Genomic DNA, 24,363 nt, shown 5'->3' with positions numbered 1-24,363 from the left:
TACTTCTGGGAGGGGTTATATTTGAAATATTCATGCAATGTTTTTAAGCTGCATTGACTGTAACTGGACCACCCTGATTGGAGATTTAGCCCCGATCAGCCAATCACTTTTACTGACACCTAACGTTTTGTAAAAAAAACTGAAACACAGCTATCCGATCTGCAACACCAGGCAGCTCGCTTCCTGTAAAGCAAGCATGATGTCATAGCGATGTCATCATGTCCCACTATTTTAAAGATGCAGTATTGTTCAAAGTTGTAAAGGTTCAATGACAATGAAGATTGATCTCCCCAGAAACCTTTATGGAAGGGAAAACTACTCAACAATGTAGCTTCATGCTCATGAGGGTGACATCAAATTGCCAATCTTTTCACAATATTCATAACATTTTCTGAGTGAACTACTGCTATATCGGATGTCAGTTTAGTTACAAATCAACCTAAAAATGTCTGAGTGAACTTATCTTTTTAACAGAAATTATGTCACAACTCAAAACCAACTAAAGTGTAACTTAAACCAATTTTTCAGAACTCAATTCAAGTCGCTCAAAGGCAATTTCCTGTCCCATGCAGAGATACGCAAATATGTTATTTCATCTGGAGACATCTGTCATGAGTCGATCAAAGTTTGTTGCTGCCCAATGTCATATGTTCTCATAAATGTAACGAAAATTCTAGCTAAAAACAAAAAAACAAAATAATAAAAAACATTTTTTTTCTGTTACCAAATGTATATATGTAAATGGAAATATACTTTAACATAATACTTGAAAATGTTCTGTTTCCGGTTCCCTTTTAGTTGCTCATGCTTGTATGGTATTGTTTCAACCTGTGAGAAATCGACCTGAGTATGACATTTTACACAAGACAGTCCCTTAAACCTTTATTGATATAGTTTATTAGAAGTTGCTTCTTGCCCAGATGCATGAATGTGAATGTGTACAGTTGTGTACAACAGTTACCTCCTAAAAAATCCATGATCTCTTTCAATTTAGACCATTTGTCTATTATCGAAAGGCCTAAAATCCTCAAGGGACAGATAATATTCAGTCAAACATGTTACAGTAATCAGGCCACTGAGTGCAAACCATGGCTCAAACCATCTCAGGTTTTGGACGATGGTGAGTATATTTCAAACACTGTTGGGTATCATGAAATAGTAACAGCTTCTATTGTAAAAGTAAAAGTATTTACACCCTACACTTAAAGCGCAGGGCCTCTGGTCATCATTAAAAAATTACACTTTGACACTAAAGCCGCGGCACGAAACCTGGATCATGAATTCATTACGAGCACTGGAATAAAAATATGCAGGTCAGGGGCTCCAAGAGCAAAGATCTTCAGTGACGAGAGTTCGTTACTGATTGTAATTTAATGTCTCTGATTGTTTTTGATTTGCCGAGAAAGATCATGATTGGTTGTAACTGAGAGACTGTTTTTCCCGGTTGCTCTCTAAAGCTTCTGGCAAGATGCAATACCTCACTCTTCAGAGGATGTCCTGCACAGTATTTCCTAAAAGAGGCATCTTCTAAAGTTGATGATGATTCATTTTAAATTTCTTGTAATGTAATTGCCAGCGAACATACCAACCTGTTTAAGTCAACACTTTTTTATTATAATAAGAAATAAATGTGATATAAAACACTTCTGTCAGATTCTATTCCTAATTATTCTCTTTTTGATGAACCAGATTTTAAGTGTAAGGTCACGAGAATAGTTCATTACTGCACACAAGCACACTCATGAAAATGAGTTACAAATGTGCATGCACACATACACACACATAGTTGCTCAAGTAGACACTGATCAATAAAGAGGCGACATTATGGAAAACCAAAACCTTCTAGACTTGGCTGCAGGGGGTTAAGCATGAAGCTGGTTTTCCGAACCGCTTCATAGACTTATGATGTGATAATATCGCACAGTTCAAATAAGCAACTCTGAGCTCCCCTTGTGTTGTGTCATAGCTGGGAAAACCAGGATGTTCAGTGCCCAACTTTCCTAATTTAGTGTTGATGATGTTCCTACACTGCTGGATAGGACTTAGGATGTAAGACTGAATGTCAGAGGACAAGGCCGGCCCAGCAACGCCGTAGTGGTTCGTGAATAATACTGCTCTCATCTTAAACAACTTGTTTCACTGGAGGTGCATGTGTACTGCTGGAAATAAAATAGCTCTGTGGTAACACCAAATGACTTTTGGTGCTTCATAGACAAACACCTGTCTTATAAATTTATTATAAAAATAGGACAATAGCCATCATCTTCAGCTGTAAAATACTTTTCAAAGAAGGCATCCTCACAATATATAGAAATAATCCATGAGAATAAGATTACCAGGTTTGTAAAGGTGAGTTATTCTCTCACTATTGCCTGAACACAACTTGATCTATCGCAAACGGGACCTGTAAGTTTCAGCTGCTGGATAGCGCTGCAGCAGGCCTTTTCATGTTGTGACTGTGTCTAGCCGCCACATGGTGGAGCCCTGTACCAAATTAACACAACGGAGGCCAAAACGTTACAGCAACATTGGGACCGACTCTGACACTTCTAAATGCTAGAAGTGAAGAATGAGAGATATATGGAGACATTGATTTTGATATATTCTTTCAGTCTTAATGTTCACTTGTTCTTTTTTCTCTTCTCTCTAAAAAAATGCTTAAATATACCAGCACAACTCCATTTCAAGTGTGAAGTCTAATACAACACATTAAACTAAATGAACTGACCGACTAACTACTAACTACACTAATAGAGTGTACAGGATAATGTGTGTGTGTGCACCAGTGGCTTAAAATAATTAATTCTAGGTTTAGTATTTTATGTCTTTGATGTTTTTTAATTTAATCCATTAATCTTGGAAAGTTATTTGATATCTTCTGGTTGAGGATCTCTTTCACTCTCTCTCCATACTCACAATTGAGTCAACTGGTTCGTTTGGTTGTTTTGTCTAGTTCGATTCAACAGTCGTAGCGTACAAGAAAAAAGAAAACAAAATGAACAAACAAAAAAAAAAACATGACCTCAGATCTTTAACACCAAAATAACCAAATAAAACCACAGCGAGGCAGGAGTTTCTAATTTTGGAAATATCGTATTTTCGCATGGATCTCTGGAAAACAAGCCTTCAGCTATTTGATGCCTTAAAAACAGAGCAACCTTCAGGTAGTGAACGAACCGGTTCTGAAGGGAGATCAACGTTAATGGTGGATGGATGGAAGATGGTGTTACTACAGCAAATACTGGACCAACACACAACAAGAGGATGGATTCAGGTGCACATTTGTGTCTGTGTGCTGTTGCATCTGTATGCGCGTTGGTGTGTACACGAAGCACTGTTCATGTACTATTTGTACTCTTGGTTAAACTCTTCAGTGGTCGCGATTAGGTATCATCACTCACCTCTTCTTGACCAAAAGGATGGCTACCAACACCAGCAGAATAAAGACAAGAACACCAGCACTGATCCCAGCGATCTTTACCACCCGATCCGTCTGTTTAGCGGGGTCAGGAATGACTTCTGGCTCCTCTGTAGCACCTACAACATAACGACAATAAAAAAAAACATCACTAAAGTGACTCACTAAAGTATTAGATGTAGTGGTATTAGAAGTGGACAAAATAATCAAAATCATACGGAAAGAGTGATATATCTACAAGATGCAAAAATGAAAACTACCATTAAATATACCCAATCCATGGACATATTTAATAAAATAAAGGGTATATTGTGTTTATTTAAGTCTGTGACCTTCAGTGAAAATGTGCGAAATGATATCAGCAGAAACAAATGAAAAAAATAGCAACATGTAGCAATGCTGCAGATGTGTAAAAATACACAATTAAAGATGTGAAAAATGTTTTTTTCTTTCTTACAATTTTTGGTTCACACTTCGTACTCTCTCACAACAGCCTCTGAAATATCCCTCACTGAAGTACTAAAACAACTGCAAGCTTGGTGATCCTTTTCTGTTCTTACTATGTCCATTGCTGTTAGAAAGCGGTCAGCCACTTCTTTAAAAAGATGCCAGCCAACTGGGGACTACATGTGTATACAATATCCAGTTTCGAGTAAATTTCGTCTCATTGACAAGCTACATTTTTTTCTAGCTTCCAATATGCAGTAGTTTCAGAAACTGAAAGACTGAAAATCTAATATTAAATCTTCAAAATCTTAATCGTCTGGGGGTTCCTTTAACTGAGTGAGTTTTCGGCGATATCGGTAAAAAGCGATACGTTTCTAATCGGCCAAATCTTCTGTTTTCTGTTCAAATAAAACCAACGGTAAACTAAACTTTCCGGGAACCCTAAATCTTCAGCTTCACATTTCAGAAATTTTGCTCCCATGAACTGTCTGTGAGCCTGTAACACAAATCACGTAGCATCTTGGCACTATTTTGAAGTGTTTACGCAACCCTGCGTCACTTCTGCCTGGCAAAGAATGCTACCAAACAACCTTAGGAAATGGGCTGGTTTCTCTGAAGATTTATTTACAAAACGTCCTCACATCAGGAAAGTGGTGAGCATGATAAGGAACATATCCTGACGAGCCGTTTAAATGGGAAGGCTTAATTATCCCTGTGCTAGAGAGCAGGTAAATATCAAGATTCTAAGTATTCCTTGTAAAGCATTATAGTGTGTTTTATAGTAAACATCTGGGCATAAAGCTTGTATAGCTTTGGCAACACAAAGAAACAAGACTAAGAGTAGCTCTTTGAGGCTATACTTAGGAACTGTGGTGCTTTGAGCTAAATGCCAGCATGCTCTCAATGACAACTGACTAACATGCTGCTTATTAAGCAGGTATAAGTTTGCCGTGTTCACCATCTTAACAACAACAACCAACATTTGCTAATTAGTACTAAACACAAAGTCCAGCTGAGGCTGATGGAAATGTCATTTGTTTTGCAGGTATTTGACCAGAAACCACAGTGTTGGACAAACCCGAACTTTATCACTTTGGAAATATCACTGAGAAATGAGTTAATTTTACAGTTTCACAATTTTTGTACAGTGTAATGGTAAAAATCCTGTGAAAAGACAGTAACAGGGTGTCAGTGGGAGCTGACAATGTTTATTCCTGGACTGCACCATCTTATTGAGCTGGGTCCACTGAATTAAAAACAGAGATCTCTGCTTCTCATTCATTTTGTTTTATCTCCTGACAATCACCAATGGCACGAACCAGCTCCACACCCAGGCCCACGTCCCCTACTCCTTGCTGCAGACGCACTGAACCAAACATTAAAAATCAAGACAGACATAGACTACATATACAAAAATAAATAAATACTCAATTGACTCTGTGTCTTGTGCACTGTGTGTTTTCATCGTATTCCATGTTATCCTTGGCATCATGCTCTCATTGGGAAATCCTTCTGAAAATGCGATTTGACTGTAGCTGTCTAATGTTTCTGCACCAGTGTCACTGTGTATGGCTTGTACTCAGACTCTGTGCCTGATGACTTCAGAGACTTGACCAAACTCCCTGATTTCGTCTGTTTGGAAAATAATTCACAAATGATGTTTCAGGCAGAGTGCACGCCGTAAAAGGAGTTTAAAGCCTGTTGATCATGGACAGAAAGTCAAAGAGAGGGAGAGAGAGAGAGAGAGAGAGAGAGAGAGCATCTGTTTTCATGCTCCTAAGCTCTACTTAGTGATCTGATCTCATAACGCCAGAATAGTTCATACTGCAGCATAAGAACATTATCATGCATTATGATAATCCAAATAATCCAACACAAAGACGTGCACAAAACTCAACATAATGCAATACATCTATCAAATAGTAATCCACTTCTAAAGCTGAATATCAACAAAATAAACATAATCTCCCCCTCTCTCTTTATCTCCCTCAGTATTTGGGACCTTAACATATTATTTTGTTATAAAATGTTTCTGCCACTGAAATCTTTGAAATGTGCCCATATCATTATGTAACAATATTACGCTAGAGCGTAGTTTAGGCCTCGGATTGATAGGTGAATCATGAGCAGTACTGTGTCATCCAAAAATATTGCTTTTAGAGGATAAGGTTGAAAGTTTTCTTATTGTCAGCAAATTCCACAAAAGGAAGTCTCTCTCAGTACTGTCTCCTACCTCGCCCTAAGCCCATTTGATCCCACTGAAGTGATAAAACTTTAAAAACAGGTCATAAATGTATAGTTTTTATTTTATCTTTATTTAGTTTTTATATTTTAAAAAATAGCCTACATAGTTTCCCTAAACAGCTGGGCATTGTAGTTTTTAGTAAATATTACTCAAAGACAAGCAACTATTTTCTATGTTCATTGTTATGAAGGAACACGTCACCTTGTCACATGTCAAGCTTCGTGAATATACAGAGAATACTATATGAGTATAAGATTATTAGAAACATTTCAATGTGACGTTCAGAACTCTTACAGACGTGAAGATGTAGCCCTTCACGTGTGGGTGAAGAAGTGACAGGACACTGTGGTACAGAAATTCCCAAAATATGTTTAAGGTAGTTAAGAAGCAGCATCTCCATCACATCGTTTGTCCAGCACTGAATAATTTATTTTTTGCTCATAAAATTCCTTCTAAGCACATATAATGGTCACAATTCTTAGAAAAAAAAGATTGAAGGGATCCCTCATATTTTATATTCGAGTTTATGAAAAAAAAAAACAGACTACCGGCTGAAGTATAATTATTGGATTTTTTAAACAAAAACTTTTCAATGTGACTATTAGTCTCAGCCTCAAACATCCACTATCAGTAAGGTTATAGTTATTTACGAAAATCTTGGTCACTTTTGTTTGAGTATTTAGCCACCACCAAATCACTGTTCCATGTTAAACAAGGTTAAAAATCTTGCGCTTCTCCCTGTGACTCCATATTATTTGGGCATTTGGGACAGTATTAAATTTCCCTGATGATTTTTTGGTTAATGACACAAATCTGCATCAGATTTGCTGTGCTGGTTTCGACTGTTTTTTTTTTCCCCCATAACTGTGAGGCGAAGAAGCTATTTGGTAATTACATGGGAAATGGGTACCAAACAAGACATAATAAACAAAAGAAAAGCAAACTTTAAAGGGGTTCTGAGCCTGACCTCATAATGTCGGCGGTAGCTCTTAATGTCCGTAAAAATTATCCAGGTCAGTACACTAACACTCGCAACTTACCCACGCAGCCACACACACGCACAAGCACACACACACACACACACACACACACACACACACACACACACAAAACGCCCTGAGGCAGCAATGACAATACACAATACCCCAGATGACCCAATAGGACCACCATCACTTAATCCTCCCTCCCGGATGCGCGGTTGAGCGCACACACACAGACATGCAGAGGGACAGGGAGAGAAAGAGGGGACAGTCGTCTGACCTCTCTGTCCATTAGTGTGTCTTTCTCCCCTTTATTATATAAAAAAAAAAAAAATCTGAAATCCTCTCCAAAGTCTTTCAGCCTCACTCAGACCTCCTCAGGCTGGAGAGACAGAGCGTCATCTCTTTCTAGCAGCTTTGGAGTGCAGTCACCACCTGTTCCAGTGACTACAACCAGCAGCAGTTCTTGAAATACGATGATACCGGAAAAACAGTAACTTGCCACATTTTCCGTCATTTTACGGTGGAAACATGACTCCCGACAGGCAGGAGAGGGATTGAACCACGCCTTTGATCCGTACCATGGGGTCGATTTCCTATGAGCCTACCTGCTTACGTCTACACAATCATATTGAACTGTATGACCTAAAGAAAACACATGTGAGCTCCTATCAACAGGAAGGCCTCGCTCATGAGCATGTGCATTTTTATGTTGACTACAATTATCTGAATTTATAGAGCAACTCCAATTCTTTTTAACCTGGCCCTTATTTTATTATTTTGTTTGATGTTTATTTTTATAGGTGCACATATGTAACATGGAGCAAAGTCATATACCACAGTATCTATCGCCTAAGCTAGTTTGCAATGCCCTCCCCTGGATGGACTTTTATACAAATACACAACTTAATCACCACAATGATTCATTCTGTAGTCGTTACAGTGATTGTGCTAAAGATTTTGTCATTTTTACTTCCTAGTTTTATGATCCTCCAGCACGAGGAGGTCAAAGCAAGGACCATTAGTTGAGCAGGAAAAGTCGAAAACTTGTCTTTTCACTACAAAAATATCTTTAGTTCACTAGTACTAAGACTGACTGTTGACTGTAGAGCTGAAACGTTTTGTTGATTAATCAATAAGTTGACTGACTAAAAATGAATTGTCTATTTTGATAATCGATGAGTCGTTCCAAGCGTTTTCAAGCCAAAATGCCAAACATTTCCAACTCCTCAACTGTAATGATCTGCTGCTTTTCTTCGTTTTATCTTTTTGTATATTGAATATACCTGAGTTTTGGACTGCTGGTCAGACAAAACAAGCAATTTGATATTGTCACTGTGGAAATCATTCTGGGCATTTTTTTTAAATCAATCTTCAGATGTTTCATTGACAAAACCAACTGAAAACCTGCCTGGCAGATTAATCGATCATGAAAATAATCCATGGAGGCAACCCTGGTTGACTGTCGTTTGTTCAACAAATAGACATGACGATTGCTATTGTGCTACGCCTCTTGCATACATTAAAAAAAAACAAAGTGTTGTTTGCCTTATGGTTCTACATTACTACCCAAATGAACATTAGAATGTCCTCACTGTTCTTTGAAGCTTTACGCTCCGAGCCACACATCTGCGCAGGATTGTCAATTTCATTGAAAACATGGCAATGTATTTTTCTGTTTATCACTGTCCTTATCCCACAGGGCTAAACTCTGATCCTACAGCTGCATTTCTAAAAATCTTTCCTGAAAACAGTGCGGTGTGTGTGTGCAGTTGTTTGTGTTTCCACGCGTGTGTGTGCTTGTGTGAGGTTGCCCGTGGATTAACTCCACACCATTTAAAACCAGTCCGATAATCTATCAACATATGGCTGCCAGCAAAAATATGACATTTAGACTCTGTGCGCATGCAGGGGCTAAATGTGCATGGAAAACACATATAACATGAACGTGTTGTCTCTCTCTAACATGCACTAATATGATACAGGAACGGACTGTTCTCCATCGAACATGCCTGCCACACACACAAGTAAGGGGACTGATCAGATTGTTTGCACAGATTGTATCTGTAATAATCAATCTGTAATATCAATCATAACAAAAGGTCACTGAGCCGTTTAACCACAGAAGATAAGCATTGTTGACCAGACACCAAACACATAAGAATGTAGCAAATTCTGGAAACTTTTTTTCTTCTTCTGAGACTTATCTGATCATCAAATTAACATTGAGATTAGGTCTTTTTTAAGGTGGAAAGTAGCATGGAACAGTGTGCTCTTACCTTTAGTAGCCAGCCTCAGACATTGCGTCTTAGTTTCCTGAAGAAAAAGGCACAATAAGATCAACGAGTCCCAAGTCCACAAGTAACACGCTACAGCATTAACCAAGACAATGTGACTTTATATGTTAAATATTGTGGGTTTAAGAAGTGTGAATTATGTGTGCTTTAAGTTTTATTTACAGATTCCCATACTTTCAGAAGTCCTAACTGCTCGCAGTCAACAGCTGTAATGTAGTCTGGTTAGTTCTCTTTCAAAGTATGCATAGAGTAAACAGTCAGGTCCATAAGTATTTGGACAGTGACACCATTTTTTTATAATTTTGCCTTTGTACACCACCACGATGGATTTGAAATGAACCAATCAAGATGCGAGTGAAGTGTAAACTGTCGGCTTTAATTCAAGGGGTTTAACAAAACCCCCCAAATTCAAAACTAGGATTCAAATCCAGACATTTTATCTGCGTAACTTGTCATGAAATAACGAAGGACAAGGCCACGAAGGCCATGAAACTGATTAACTGTCAATTGTCCAGTTACTTTTGAGCCTCTGAACATGAGGGACTATGTATAAAAATGGCTGTAATTCTTAAATGGTCAATGCGATATTTTTTGTTAAACCCGTGAATTAAAGCTGAAAGTCTACACTTCAGTCACATCTTGATGGCTTTGTTTCAAATCCATCGTGATGGTGTACGGGGAGAAATTGGGAAAATTGTGTCACCGTCCAGATACTTTTCTGTGTGCAGGTCATGTCCTGTTCAAATCCTGTGTGTTTAGTCTGTCTTCATGTGAATAAATATGTATTTACCCGCTCTGTGCTGCTGACAGCTTGAAGGTAGATGTTGTAGTTCTTCCTTGGAGCCAGCGGAGGATTCCAGAAACCCTGGGAATTGAAAAAAAGTGATCATCAACTTTATATGAGGTGAAATATTGGCACTGATTTTAATTATTATCTCAGCTAAAGAGGATATTTTTCTGTCCCTTTGGTTTTTCTGTTTGTTAGTTAGGAGCATATCTCAAATTTTGTTAAAGGAGAAATTCAACATTTTGGAAAATACGTTTATTTTTTATTTTCTTGCCGAAAGTTAGATAAGAAGAGTGGCGCCACTCTCATATCTGTATGACAAATGTGACTCCTCGCCCAGCAGACGGCTAACTTAGCTTAGCACAAAGACTCTAGACAGTTCAAAGGTAACAAAATCCACCTACCAGCACCTCTAAAGCTAACAAATTAACATGTTATATCTCATTTGCTTATAATGTAAAAAAAATCCAAATTGTAAGAATGATAATTCACCATTTCTTTCATTTTCATTTATTTTAATCTGATGGAAATATAGGTGATGACCATGGGAAAAGCTTTTTTATGTTGTTTGAATGAGGAAATAACAATGCCTAATGTATGTTTTCTCTGTGAGATTTCTAGTTGTAGGTTTAACCATGTTTAAGAATAAAACCACTGTGATTTCCCCCTTGTCTGTTGCCTTTTTTCCTGTGAATGTGCTACAGAGTATTTGCTTCTGTATTAAAGGTTATCAGGATTTCAATTTGACTTGCTTGAATTTTCACTTGAGATTTTTGCTGTTGTAAAGAATATGTGGCTCAGGTAAGGAGACTTGCCTGATATGTCTTGTTGTCTCCCACAGTGAAGGGGAGCGGCTCAGGCAGGTTGCTGGGGGACAGCTGGGCAGCATAATAATATGGAGATCCACCGCTAGACGCGCTGTGGTAGGAAACTGGAACCTGGGGAAGAGGAATATTTTCCATTAAAAGTAATATGACAATAAATCTGACTGAAAAGAAAAGAAAGCAATGCAAATTAATACCTCTGGTTTATAAGAGTTGGGATCTAATGGTCTATAGAGCCAAATAACGATTATCTACTCTATAATGAATCTTTTTTTGTAATGAAAAGGCATGTTAACAAATAAATAACTGTATGCATGGCTCGTTACACACATGTAGAACAGATTAATAGTCACCTCGTAACAGTCAGAGGAAGCTTGACGTCGTGTCCGCTGAGGATTCACTTCCTCCACCACAATCTGGTACGCACTGCAGACAAGTAGACAACGTAAAAAGTAAAACATCTGTTTTTTACAGGCTGGCGTGACAAAAGCCTGGGTTTGGGTATGTACTGTATACTGTATACTATATATGTATATATATATGTGTGTGTGTGTGTGTGTGTGTGTGTGTGTGTGCACAGAGTACCTTATAGGTGCTCCTTTGGCCTGGGCAGGTTTGAGCAGCACAGTGATGGTTGTTGCAGTTTCATTCAGAAAGGCTTCTGACCCATCGTACTCATCTATTGTCGGGGCTGAGGAACGAGCATCAGACCCGGTATTAGTCTACACGCATCACCTCGCTATCCATCTAAATGTGGTGTTTAAAATCAAAAATTTGTGATAATAAAACATATCAAAACTTATTTTTCTACCTGAAATGTTAGTAGTTACGTTGAGCGTGGTTGCAGGACCGAATCCTTTGGAGGTGGAAGCTCGTATGGAGAGATGGTATGTGACGCCCGGGTGGAGCTGGGAAAACAGGTGATAGGTGGCGTTCGAGGGCAGAGACACTGTTAGCCCCGGCCGCTGGAGGGGCACCGAAGGGTCAAATGAACGCACACCGCTGTAGCTGATCTGAGAAGTTGCAGAGAGACAGAAACCAGTTTTTAACATTTCTCCAATTGAGTATGTTGCTATTTTGGCTCCTTACGACAGCTCGCACTACTGCTACTAGTAGTAGTACCTCATACTGTATGATGACTCCATTGGGTTCAGCTGGTTCCTTCCAGTAAAGAAGAATTCTGTCCTCAAAGGGAGTCGCTCTTAGTGACTGACTGGGAACTGGACCGGGAACTGTTAACACATACACAGATAGAATTACACAATGCTAATGAAATGAACAGGAATACACACAGCAGTGACTTGCTGAAGTGCGTTGCGTAGTTTGAATTCAAGACCTTTCCTATTTAATACAGTTTTCCCAAAAACATCAAGAGAACAAGTAGGATGCGACATGCCTTGATAATTCACAACATCCTAGCACTAGTCATGGAATTGTTTTGTGCTTTTTTTGTACTTCATTTCACTTCCCAACAGCACCTGTTGTGTTACCTAAACTGTAAAAGTACCTGTAAATACACTCTGAAAATAAGCATCACAGCATTACAGTCATTATCTTTTTATTCTAACCCTTATTGCAAAAGCTAAAATACAAACAATAAATAAATACATTTTTGAATGAAATAATAAAGAAATTAATGACTGACTGAATAAATAAATAAAGTGTATTTTCGCACCATCTTCATCTGTTTGTATGATGGTCTCATCACTCTCTTTCCGTCCCTCTGGATTGGTCAGAATCATCTTCAGACTGACGTTGGTATAGGGTGGCAGGTTTCCCACCAGGTGGCGTGGTGCTGAGAAGAAAAGAAAAAGGAAAAAAAAAAAAAAAGTCTCTTGTAAAACAACGTTTGACAATTGTTAATGCATTTAAGGCTGAAAATAACGATTATTTTTCTATTGATTTAGTCTAAGAACCAAACACATTCAGTTTACAGCGATATAAAACAGAAAAAAAATCTGTAAATCCTTAGATTGCAAATGCTGTAACAAGCAACATTTATGCTTGAAAATGAACTTAAATAAGCAATCGATTCAAAATAGTTGCCAATCCATTTTCTGTCAATTGACAAATCAATCATTTATTGATTGTGTCACCTCTAAGTGCATTAATACCGCTCCTGTCAGATCAGCAGTGCATGTCATTCCTAGTGTAGGTAGATAAGATTTTCACCGATATTTGGTGACAAGGTTTCAAGAACTCCTTGAATATATATGATATTGTATTGCATATATTTGCTTTTAACCAATGTTTCTGATATTAACATTGAATCAAATGGCTGCTGTTAAAATGAAATGTTTGCTGATGTCGTGACTGCTAATCCCACTGAGAATCAACAGCCCACTCACCGCTAGACTACTCACTGGTGACAAGTATATTCCTGATATACAGTATTTCAGCATTTACATGAGCTGTTGGCTTGTCAACCAGACAGTTCTCAGTCAGCTTCGTTTGTATTGGTATTTTATTAACTAGTCATGAAAAATTAATTTACAAAACATACCCATAATGCTGCCTTTGCAAATTAAATACTGCCTTCTTTTATAGAGCCATATTCAGTAAAACAGAAACATAAATCACAGTAAGGAAGCCTGTATCAGATTATATTGAGTATTACCTTTAGGGTCCATGTCTAAGCAGTCAGCCTTGCTGCGGTTGTTGGCAGTCATATAATGGTAACATATGGTGACATTAAAGGTGTGACAGCGAGTGATGTTGTAACCCAAGGATTCCCAGTCCACGGCTATCAGACGAGACCTGGTCTCAGCAATCTTCAGCCTCTTAGGAGTCCGCATAGGTTCTACAGAAACAGGGAGAGGAACACAGAGAAAAGAGGTCAACCACAGTGGCAAGGAGTACTGCAGTTTAGGGGAAACAATCAAAACGTTTTCTGATGAATCTACTTGTGAAGTGAGACTTAAGTGAACTTCAAGAATAGCTACAAAATTTCTAAGGTGTATAATTTGTGAGCTGTGAGTATGTAGCAAATCTACTTTGTGTTGCCAAAAAAATGACCAAGAGTGCTGAGTCAACAGTTTCCCTCAGTAAAACGAGGGTTTTGCAAACATCTATTTCTGCTCCTCACTGCCGTTCAACTATTTTTCAAATACAATAACTTCTACAAGGCACGTATTTGATTTCCATCCTTTATTTGTAATCAGAACTTCTATTGTCAATATAATCTACCTTCTCTCCTGCCTGTTTAGTTCTTTAATTACCCTAACTGGCTCATTTAACTGGATCAATAACCCACCAGACCCCACCCACTTCTACACACTCACACTCACGCACACACAGACACCACAGACACACACACACACACACACACACTCAGAGGCAAGACTGCAAACACAAAACCAAACCTTTCCCACTCTGCTCTCTGCCTGCTCACATCAGTCCGCTATATTACAGGCAATAAACCGCAGCCATTCAACAGTGAGGGTGGACCACCTCGCATAGAGGAGCTACTCCTCAAGCTGTCGTGGGTACCCAGCTGCCTAGAGGAGCTGCCCTTCTCTGCGGGAAAGCTATATGTCCCGGCCACCAATCAAATGCAGAAGAGCTATTTCATTAGCTGACGGAACCACTTCTCTAACATGAACAGATATCAAGAGGGCTGTTATTACTCCACTGGGCATACTACTCCATCTACTACTCACACTAGTGGCCAGGGCTAGCCTCTGAGCTGACGCCTGGCATCTTCTCAAAAATGGAACCACACGTTGGGTCTTCATTCAGTTTTCAGAGAAACTGTATGAAAGCAATGGAAGAAGCATTCGGACCCAAAATACTCCATTACATGTGAAATTTAAAATGTTACTGCATAATGTTAATATGTATGTTTTATCAGCAAAATGTACATAAAGTATCACAAGCCCCTGGCAGTGTATAATAATATACTGTATGTTATATAATAGAATTTTTAATCTTGATGGATCAACTCCTTAAACACTCCTGTTAATTAAGAATAATTTTTGAAAAAAACCTTTACGCACTCAAATCAAATGTGTACCTGCATGGCCTAACACTTCTTTAAGGTTATATGATATTTACATGAGTAAAATATTTAAACCTAAGAAAACTGTGTTTTTTACAACAGCATTAACTCATAGTGAAATATGATAGATGATTTACTAATCTTTTTATAAACTTTCCCCCAAATTCATCCTGAAGTGTCTGGTGTCCTTGGGAGGTTTTAGAATCTCGACTGGAATTTCAAATAAAGTTCTGTGGGTTTGAAAAATCCCGGCCCTTTGATTACAGGTCCACCAGTGTAAGTTGCATTTTACAGTAATGGTGTAGATGGTCCTGGTGGAGCTAATTTTAGCTAGCTTGAGAGAATGTACTTGTAGTGAAAACAACATAAGCCAAGTTGAAGAAAGGTTTAGAAAACTGCATTTTTCAGGTAACACCAGATGATTTTATATTTTTTGCAGCTGAGAGGGCAATAGGTTATCATGATAAAGAAAATCAGTCTGCTCCGGATCAATACAGCCTGTACCAAATATGCCTTGATTAACTCTGATACCGATCTTTCAGATTGGATCTGGACATCCCCAGACTAAAGTGGACTCTATTACTCACGAGTTTAATTAAAAGTTTGTTTACTGTTCCTTGTCATAAACTGACAAGTTTTCATTTGCACATATCATTTTATCACCTGTTGATGTACCTTCCGCTTTCTGTCTCTGTCTCACTGTAACCCTCCTTCTTCCTTATGTCCTTCCAGGATTTTTTAATAAAAAGCTCACCGCAAGTACAGATGCAAGTCTCTCCATAGCCCCCTGCTTGTCTCATTCTCTGTTTTTCCCTGGGTCTTCCTCTCTCAGAGGAGACAACGCAAGGACACAAACTTGTCGCTTCTTCTGACAGCCCATTATCTTCCTGTCACTCACACACACACACACACACACGCACAGAAACTCACAGGCACAGCCACTCTCACACTCGATTATTACCCAAACACACATACACACACACACATATGCGCTTCAGGTTGTGACCGAATCAAGATTAAATCTAAGCAGAGCATGTATAGGTGTGTGAGCGTGTGAGCGTGTGTGTGTGTGTGTGTGTGTGTGTGCATGTGCGTGTGTGCGTGTGCTGGTCTTAATAAAACTTCTCATAATAAGAGCGTATTGTCAAGGGCAAACGCAACTCTCATACACACTGACACACACTGAGCTGTAAGCAGAATACAAACATGGCGCGGTTTGCTAAGTCATTTAGATGTAAATAGCTCACTAATAAAGACACATATGGACATATGGGAGAAAACAAGAAAGAAAAAAGAGAAGAAGGAAGGTTGTGTAGAAACCCGGACAGGTACTTGTCTGCACAGCTGCTGCGCAAATATTATGCTCAACTGGGTTTGTGTGTGTGTGTGTGTGTGCACGCCAGCGTCTGTGTGTTAATAGCTGAGGGGTCAGAGCATTTCATTTTTGCCTCAGCCTGTTATTAGATGGTTGACATTTAAATAGAGAGAGAGGGAGACCTGCTGCTTTCTCTGCCTGTCTCTCCTCTATCTCTGTCTCTTCCTCACTTGTCTTGGTCTCCTCCTCTCTGTCTCTCTTCCTGTTCAAATCAATATTTGTGATCCTCACCATAAACCTGGCTATTAGGATACACACACACGCACGCACACACACACACACACACGCACACACATGTACGCACTCACACACACACACACACACACACACACACACACACACACACACACACACACACACACACACACACACACACACACACACACACACACACACACACACACACACAAACACACACACATATGGTATTGATTTCAGGGTCTCTTGATGCTAACACTGCTTCACACGATGGTCTTAAACATGAAATTAAAACAGAATATATGACTAGCTGCCTGTCTCACACACACACACACACACACACACACACACACACACACACACACACACACACACACACACACATACAAACTCACACACACACTAACCTGTATTTCAAAATCCACGACCCATAATGCAATGCTGCTTATCTGTCTATTTACTGTGAGGTAATGAAAGCAGGTAGAGCATGGTAGGAGGAGAAACAATCAAAGGATAAGGACAAAGAAAGAACGACGGAAAGAAAGAAAGAAAGAGAAGGAACGGGCAAAGAGAGTAGCAAAGAGAATGAGTAAAGAAGAGTGTAATAACAAAGCATTGGAAGGAAAAATGAAACTGGGGCTGGAGGGAGTGAGGGAAAGATAAAGGGAGCAGAGAGAGAAATGGGAGAGAAAGATGAGAGAGGGAAAGAGAGAGACTGTGAGGAAGAACGGGAAAAGACGATGACTAGTTTGGAACGTGGCCAGAGTCGAGCGGGACCTGGTCCAACGGTAAACCACAGAGGCTGCCTTGTCCTTTTCTCCTCCTCCGGTAGACAGACAAATGGCTGGATTCATGTTGGAACTAAAAGGCTTTGTTCTCCACAGATGGAGCTTTGAAAACAATAACAATACCAATAAACACCAACAATAACACCAAGAACGGCAAGCTTCATATCAGCAGAATCCAGAGGTTGGAATTAAAGAAGGGAAAACAAAAGGATAGGAAATAAAACTAAATGAAATAGAACTGTGCTAAGGGTGAAAAAAAAAACCTGTCCCTCTACATGAAGCATTAGGACGAGCCAAGAAATATAGAGTGAAAAGAGCATAGAGCGGGAAAGAGGGGAGCTTAAAGAAAAGCCGAGAAGAAAAGAGGGATGGAAAGGGTTGAGGATAGAAGGGGAGGAAACAGAAAAAGGGTGACAGGAGATGCAGCTAAATCCAAGTTAATCTGTCCAATTAGTTCCTGTTAATCCTTCCACTGTCATGAGGAAAACAAATGAAACTCCGTTCATTCATTCTGTATCTATCTCTTATTCTCTCTGCATGTCTCTGTCTCTCTCTGGACCAGATTTAAGTACATGAAAGGTGCAAATTTACACTGCACCATGTTTTCAATTTGCACTTGCAAGCTACATGGAATTTGATTCTGATTTGCCTGTGCTGAGGCTAATTATAAACTCAACAACTCCAATTGTCTTGTAAAACTCAAAAATGGTATCGCTATAATTCAGTGTGGGGTATTTGTTTGAAATCAAGAAATGCTCAGAAAAAGAAAAAAAAATTATACCTTGTGATGATGACACGGAAAAGCTCATGAATAAAATAACATTTCCAAACATCTATATTTACAAAGAAAAGTTTGAAAAAGGCAATGAGGAGTAACTAAACACACTTCGAAGTATTCGAGATTGAAGCCTAATTATAAAAAGATGCACACAACCAAACTTCAAAAACTCATTAAAAAATATATGCCACTGCAGAGCAGATGTCCTTTCAAGGAAAAGGATGACAAGACGTCACTACCTGGTCTCTGCCTCTCAGCACCAAGCCCATTGGATCCCATTGAAGATGGAAATCTTTAGAACCCGGTCCCATGTATACTTTCTTTTTTAAATAAGGCTAAGGGATTTACCACAACAGCTGGACATCGTAGGATTTACTAAACTGTTACTCAGGAGTAAATATTGCATTTGTGGGGGACTTTTTTCCAGCGGCGAATTAGTACAAATCCGGTGTGTTTACAGCAGCAGGATTGCGCGGGAGTGACTCAAAACAAACTACAATGCCCAGGTTCTTGGAAATAAAGGAAAATGTCATCTGGTGTGTTTTTAATAGTTTCTGGACAACAGGGCTGTAAGGCACAGCGGAATGAGTTGTATCAGCCTTGGCTACACAGGTAATACTTGTTAGTAGGATCAGTTCATTGTTGGTTTTGATCTTTTCATGGCATTTGGTGAAGAGAAGAAAAATATAGATACATCATCAGACTTATCGATTAGGAGTACAATCACACTCACCCATACAGTATTATGGCAATAAAGGTGCAGTCTATTGTATTCTTCTGTGCATGTTACTTGTAACTGTTCGTATTTCAATGTAACGCACATTAAGTTTATTATAAGAAATATAATATATATAGAGTTTATATATAAAGTTTTTTTGCAGCTCAGCAAAAATCACAGCCACAAATCTTCACCCTTTTTTGTTGCTGTTTTTAATGTTGTTGCCTTTAATGTTTTAATGTCATGCTTTTAATTAATGGAATATTTTCCTTCTGATAATGTGTCATGTTTTGCCTTTGAACTATATCTTCCCAACTCCCCCAAAGCCCCTTAGATTTATACACAATACACAACAGAGTTCAAGGTTTTTTTCCCCCAAATCTACAAAATCTGCAGGTGCCTGTTAAAGGCCAGAGAATTATCCATGCAAAACAAATTATGTGAACCTTGGTCAAACCAATTTACACCACATAAACGACCGCAGACACATGCAAACACACAAACAGATCATCATTGTAAAACTGACAGTATCTCTCACACACACACACACACACACACACACACACACACACACCGGACAGTACTGCGTCTGTAAATCTACTGGCTGCTATTTCAAGGACCTGACCCTTAAAGCGTCGTCCTGCTGACTGTGTATGTATGTGTTTTCACATATATAAAGAAGTAGATGTGATAAATTGTGTGCGATTCCTACAGCATCTGTGCACGTGTGTCTGGAAATGTGTGTTTTGTGATTCCATTCTTCCATTAATCCGAGTGATGCTGAGTTCGTGCAACATAGGAGAAATACTGTGACTCTTCTGAACTGTGTGTGTGTGTGTGTCTGGACATTTCTCTCCATCTCGATACCTCTTAGTGTCTTCTCTTCTGTGTGTGCTTATGCCTGTGTAACTATGGTTTTAGTGTGTGTCCATGTGTGTTTTACTATGTGTGTGTGTGTGTGTGTGTGTGTGTGTGTGTGTGTGTGTGTGTGTGTGTGTGTGTGTGAAACCTGCCATGACCAAGAGGTTTTCAGCAGAAAATTCTGGATTTGGATTAAAGCTACTTCATCACCTTCTTCTATCACACCCAACCACCCACACGATCACCCCAAACACACACACACACACACACACACACACACACACACACACACACACACACACCACACACGTGTGCACAAAACACACACTCTCACTAGCTCTTCACTTCAAGTTGATTATTTTTTACCCTTCAGACAGAGCAATAAATCACCACAGGAGAAAAATCAAGAAGAGTGGGAGAGACAGAGGGAGCATGAGAAAGAAGTAGATAGAAAAGAAATAAAAAAGTGCGTTGGAAGAGATGAAAAGAGGAGTGAAGAGAGAAGAAGAAATGTAATCCTGCGTAGTATCACATCAACTGCTCTGCAGTGTGTGTGATTTCTGCTTTGTATTTTATCAACTTTATTGGTTTTTAATTAAACAGTGTTTTGTGTGGTGATAGATAGGGTTTAGGCCTGGTGTTTGTGCACACATTTCACTGTGTGAGTGTGTGAGCATGTCTTCATTATATTGTGTTGAACTAAATATTCAGTAAACTACAGGCGGTTGGATCAGACAAACCTAACCAAACAGTAAAAGCAAAGGAATCATTACCATTTAAATAACATTTCTACCCCGCGTGTGTCTGTCTCACTCTCTCAACAAACACATGAAACTCCATAAGTGTGTGTACATACATATGTGTGTGTTAGTGTGTGTTTGTGTGTGTGTGTGTGTGTGTGTGTGTGTGTGTGTGTGTGTGTTTGTGTGTGTGTGTGTGTGTGTGTGTCTGCGTCTGAATGTGACTGACCCAGTCACACTGAAAACAGAAACAGAGCGACAAGTAGGAAGATATCACCACAATAAATATAGAGTCAGCAAAATATCCCAGTAATAACCACTCAGGTTTGTTACCTTGTGGTGTAAATGTATATTAAGTTTATTTATAGTGTAAGTAATTAGGTCTAAATCACGTAGTATTGTGGACCTTTGATCAATACCACTCTTATATCTGAACGCTAAATATGATGCTACAGCCAACACCTGGTTAGCTTAGCCTTAAGACTGGAAACAGGAAGAAACAGCTAGTCCAAAGGTAACAACATCTGCCTACCAGCGCCTCTCACTAATTAACATGTTCTATGTTGTGTGTTTAAACCAAAACTTCAAGTTATGGATTTACGAGGGGCGGGGGGTTGTGTGCTATTTCTTGGCTGGCTGTCGCCACTGCACCCAACCTAAGCGCTGAAGTGGAATAGCGTCACTCAGCGGTTGCATTTTAAAAATTGTTTTGAAACTAGGTATTTTTGCGCATGGGGACATTTAGTGCAGTGTCAGTACCGGAAATGCATTAGAGTAGAAATCGCTCTGCAGATGATGAAAGATTCAAGATTTTTTTTCCCTTCCGATTATCTCGCATACACTTTATACATGATTATTTTCTAGACAGTAGACAAAAAGTATTCAGATACACAGAATGATTTGATGTAAAATCCTCTAAATTCATAAGCCCTACTTCCCTGCTTTGGTCTGATACCAACACATTATGTGGATGAGTTAACGGCAAATTAGTGTTAGCTTTTAACACAAATGCCATCCTGCGTGAATGAGGAGATGAAGATTAATTTCCTCTTCCTGTCAAAAAGGAAACTGTTCAATGCGTGAGTCTATGACTTCCTCTCTGTCAATAAACACACACACACAGATTCATTCAAGCACACTCACTCACACACACGCAGGTTGGCAGACATCAGTCAGGCCCCATGCTTATGAGTTTTCATCCCTCTTTCATTTCCATTTTCCAGTTTCATCATTCTCTCCTCTCTTTCTTTTCCAGCCTTATTGTTTTTCATCATCTCTCCATCGCTGCCTTATTTTGTTTCTCATTGAAGCTCATTTCTTTTCTTTCTGTCTCTTTCCCTCTCATATCAACCCTCTCTCGCTCACTGTCTCACTCCCTCAGGCTAGCTGTGTTTATATTTCGGTCGTTTATTTCTACAAATGTCAGAAAGTGTTTCTGCCCTCCGTCTATCGATCCACAGAGAGAGAAAGAGATGGGGAGGGAGAGGCAGTGAGACAGAGGGAAAGGCAGCGACAGGGAACGAGGTGGAGAGAGAGATACAGAGGGAGGAATGGGAGATATGAGAGAAAGGAGGAGCGGCAGCGAGAAAACAGGAATGAGGCGAGAGATGGAAAAAAAAGCAGGATAAAAAATGAGAAAGGTGGAGAGAGCCCCCAGTAGTTTAATCACTCCTTCTCTCAGATCACTGACCAACCACGGACTGACTCAGGCTCTCCTCTCCTTTTCTTCTCCAGTTCTAACCCTCGCTACTTTTCTCCCCTCATCTCACTGCCTGCTCATAGTCGAATATCCCTCCACCAACTAAAATATAGATACCAAAATAAAAAGAACAACAGCGGATGGACAGATCGATAGACAATCACACAGGCAGAAAAAGCTGTGAGCACCAGCAGACACAAATCGACCAAGCTTCCTACATTTTTCTTGCAGAATAGAGTTTATCATGTTTTAGGTTGACATATATCTTTATAATCCACTTCTACAAAATACATTATAGTAAATAGAGGGTTGAATATAACTGACTACAAGTATAACTTATATAGGTTGCATTCAATTCATCCCAGCTTTATTTGACGTCCTGTGTACCGTATGGTAATTACAAAACTGATACATTTTTCCATAATACTTCTGTGTCTATGGCCTACCTGCACACTTGGTCCTGGTAATGAGTGGCGGACCAGGTTTGCCTGTCCCTCCCTCTCCTGGTCTGGTCAGTAGGACTCTGATCTCGTACTCTGTGTCCGGGTCAAGATGCCATAACTTATAATTGGGAGAGTTCACAGCGTGAGTCTCCGTCCAGCTGCCCGAAGTCATACGGTACTCAACCTGAATGAAAGAAAATCAAACATTACATGTTATAGTTACTTAAGTGTTCGGTATTAATCAGAACTTGTCCTGAGTATTAATGTAGATGTCAAATTAAGAATTAAAAACATTACTCGCTTTACCAAGATCAGATTGCTGTTCATGCAGTTTGAAATATTTACCTCTTGGAATATCTTGCAGACAGTTATAGATGGAAATATGGATACTATTCTTGTTCACTTAGCTTAGCATAAAGAGTGCAAACAAGGAGAAACAGCTAACCTGGCTGCTGCAAAAGTTTACAAACATCTGCCCACCAGCACCTATAATTGTATCGATTAAAATGTTATATTTGGTTTGTTTAATCTGTGCATGCAGTAACTTTGGACAAGCCATGCCAGCTGCATCTGCTCTTTATGCTAAGCTAAGCTAGCCGTCTCCTGGCTATAGATTCATACTAACTCCCGAAAAGAAAGCAAAAAGTTGTGTAACCCAAAATGTGCCACTTAGACACCAGTTTTATTTTCCTGCTGTCCACAAAACATATGGCTCAGTAAATGGATAAAGTGTACTTGGTATAGTCCTCTCACCAATGATTTATTTATTTATTTCTGTTGCACTGCATCAAAGTGATGACACATCGCAATACATCGAGTTTACAGGTATACATTGGCTTCATACTGTGTTGTTACATTCAAGTTATTGCTTAAAAACCGTTCAATATCTCATATAGAACATACCTCTTTCAGTATAATGGGTCCATCTCCAAATATGGAGTTAGCATTGAGCTGAATCAGTAGGTAGGTAGGGCCGACGCCGAGCAGCTGGGGTGGGGCGATGGGGTGTGGAGGCTCTGAGGAGAGAAAACAATGAACAAGATCATAAAAGATGGTTTCAAAGTGCCTCACAAGATGAATGGAACACACAGAAACAAGGTAACAGAAGAAGGTAGTGGCACAGTGAACAGCAGACTGTAGTCCCTCTGTGATACAAAGCCCCATCAGTGTGACAGCTGACATGAAATGTGTGAGCTCAAACAAATATTCCAAACAAACCACCAGTAAACAATGACAACTGTATTAATGACACAAATCATTAGGGACATCTTACTACGGGATGACTGCACTGACTAGAAAATATTATGACATCCCAGCTGTATGGCTGTGGCATGGTGGACTAATTGGCTTAACGTGTGGTCATGCAGGGGACCAGAGAGAAAAGCGCTATTCTTGTAAGATCCACTGTGTTCAGGTTGCAGTAGCTGCTGTCACCGACACTTCACATAACAAGCTTTATATACAGTTACTATAATCTAGTATCATCGTGGCTCGAAGCCATGTTGTTTCACGCACCGATGCGCTCTTTTTTTGCTGTGTTGTTGGGAGTTATAATGAACCTAATATTAATGCAAACATGCCTCTTCCAGCTGCTTCAGATCAAAAAGCCTTCCCCTTTCAGAAAAAGAAACTGGGCGGCTTTTATTGGGACGCAGCTTCAGAAAGTGTCGACCATAGTGACTGATACTTTGAGCCCCTGTTCGCACGGTCACACTGTTAAAGTAATGGCTTTTTATCATTCACACATAGATGCCTTTCACATTGATGT

The 24,363-nt window shown here is 39.4% G+C and overlaps 1 protein-coding gene across 6 annotated transcripts in view; it reads right to left on the bottom strand.

Annotated features, from left to right (window-relative positions):
• The window catches only part of ptprk (protein tyrosine phosphatase receptor type K), a 119,509-nt gene that overhangs the window by 23,028 nt on the left and 72,118 nt on the right, over positions 1 to 24,363 (bottom strand). For all 6 annotated transcript variants that reach the window (XM_040124840.1, XM_040124842.1, XM_040124843.1 and 3 more), the window contains 12 exons: positions 23,499 to 23,611; positions 22,599 to 22,779; positions 13,616 to 13,798; positions 12,674 to 12,793; positions 12,121 to 12,230; positions 11,810 to 12,011; positions 11,584 to 11,689; positions 11,352 to 11,424; positions 10,990 to 11,112; positions 10,178 to 10,252; positions 9,370 to 9,406; positions 3,402 to 3,537 (listed from right to left, as the gene is read on the bottom strand). In XM_040124840.1, the coding sequence (XP_039980774.1) occupies positions 3,402 to 3,537; positions 9,370 to 9,406; positions 10,178 to 10,252; positions 10,990 to 11,112; positions 11,352 to 11,424; positions 11,584 to 11,689; positions 11,810 to 12,011; positions 12,121 to 12,230; positions 12,674 to 12,793; positions 13,616 to 13,798; positions 22,599 to 22,779; positions 23,499 to 23,611 (1,459 nt within the window). The remainder of the gene's footprint in view (positions 1 to 3,401; positions 3,538 to 9,369; positions 9,407 to 10,177; positions 10,253 to 10,989; positions 11,113 to 11,351; positions 11,425 to 11,583; positions 11,690 to 11,809; positions 12,012 to 12,120; positions 12,231 to 12,673; positions 12,794 to 13,615; positions 13,799 to 22,598; positions 22,780 to 23,498; positions 23,612 to 24,363) is intronic.

This window comes from Xiphias gladius, chromosome 4 (genome assembly GCF_016859285.1).
Source record: "Xiphias gladius isolate SHS-SW01 ecotype Sanya breed wild chromosome 4, ASM1685928v1, whole genome shotgun sequence".
In the NCBI taxonomy this organism is placed as follows: Eukaryota; Metazoa; Chordata; class Actinopteri; order Istiophoriformes; family Xiphiidae; genus Xiphias; species Xiphias gladius.
This window is presented reverse-complemented; position numbering and strand designations above follow the sequence as displayed.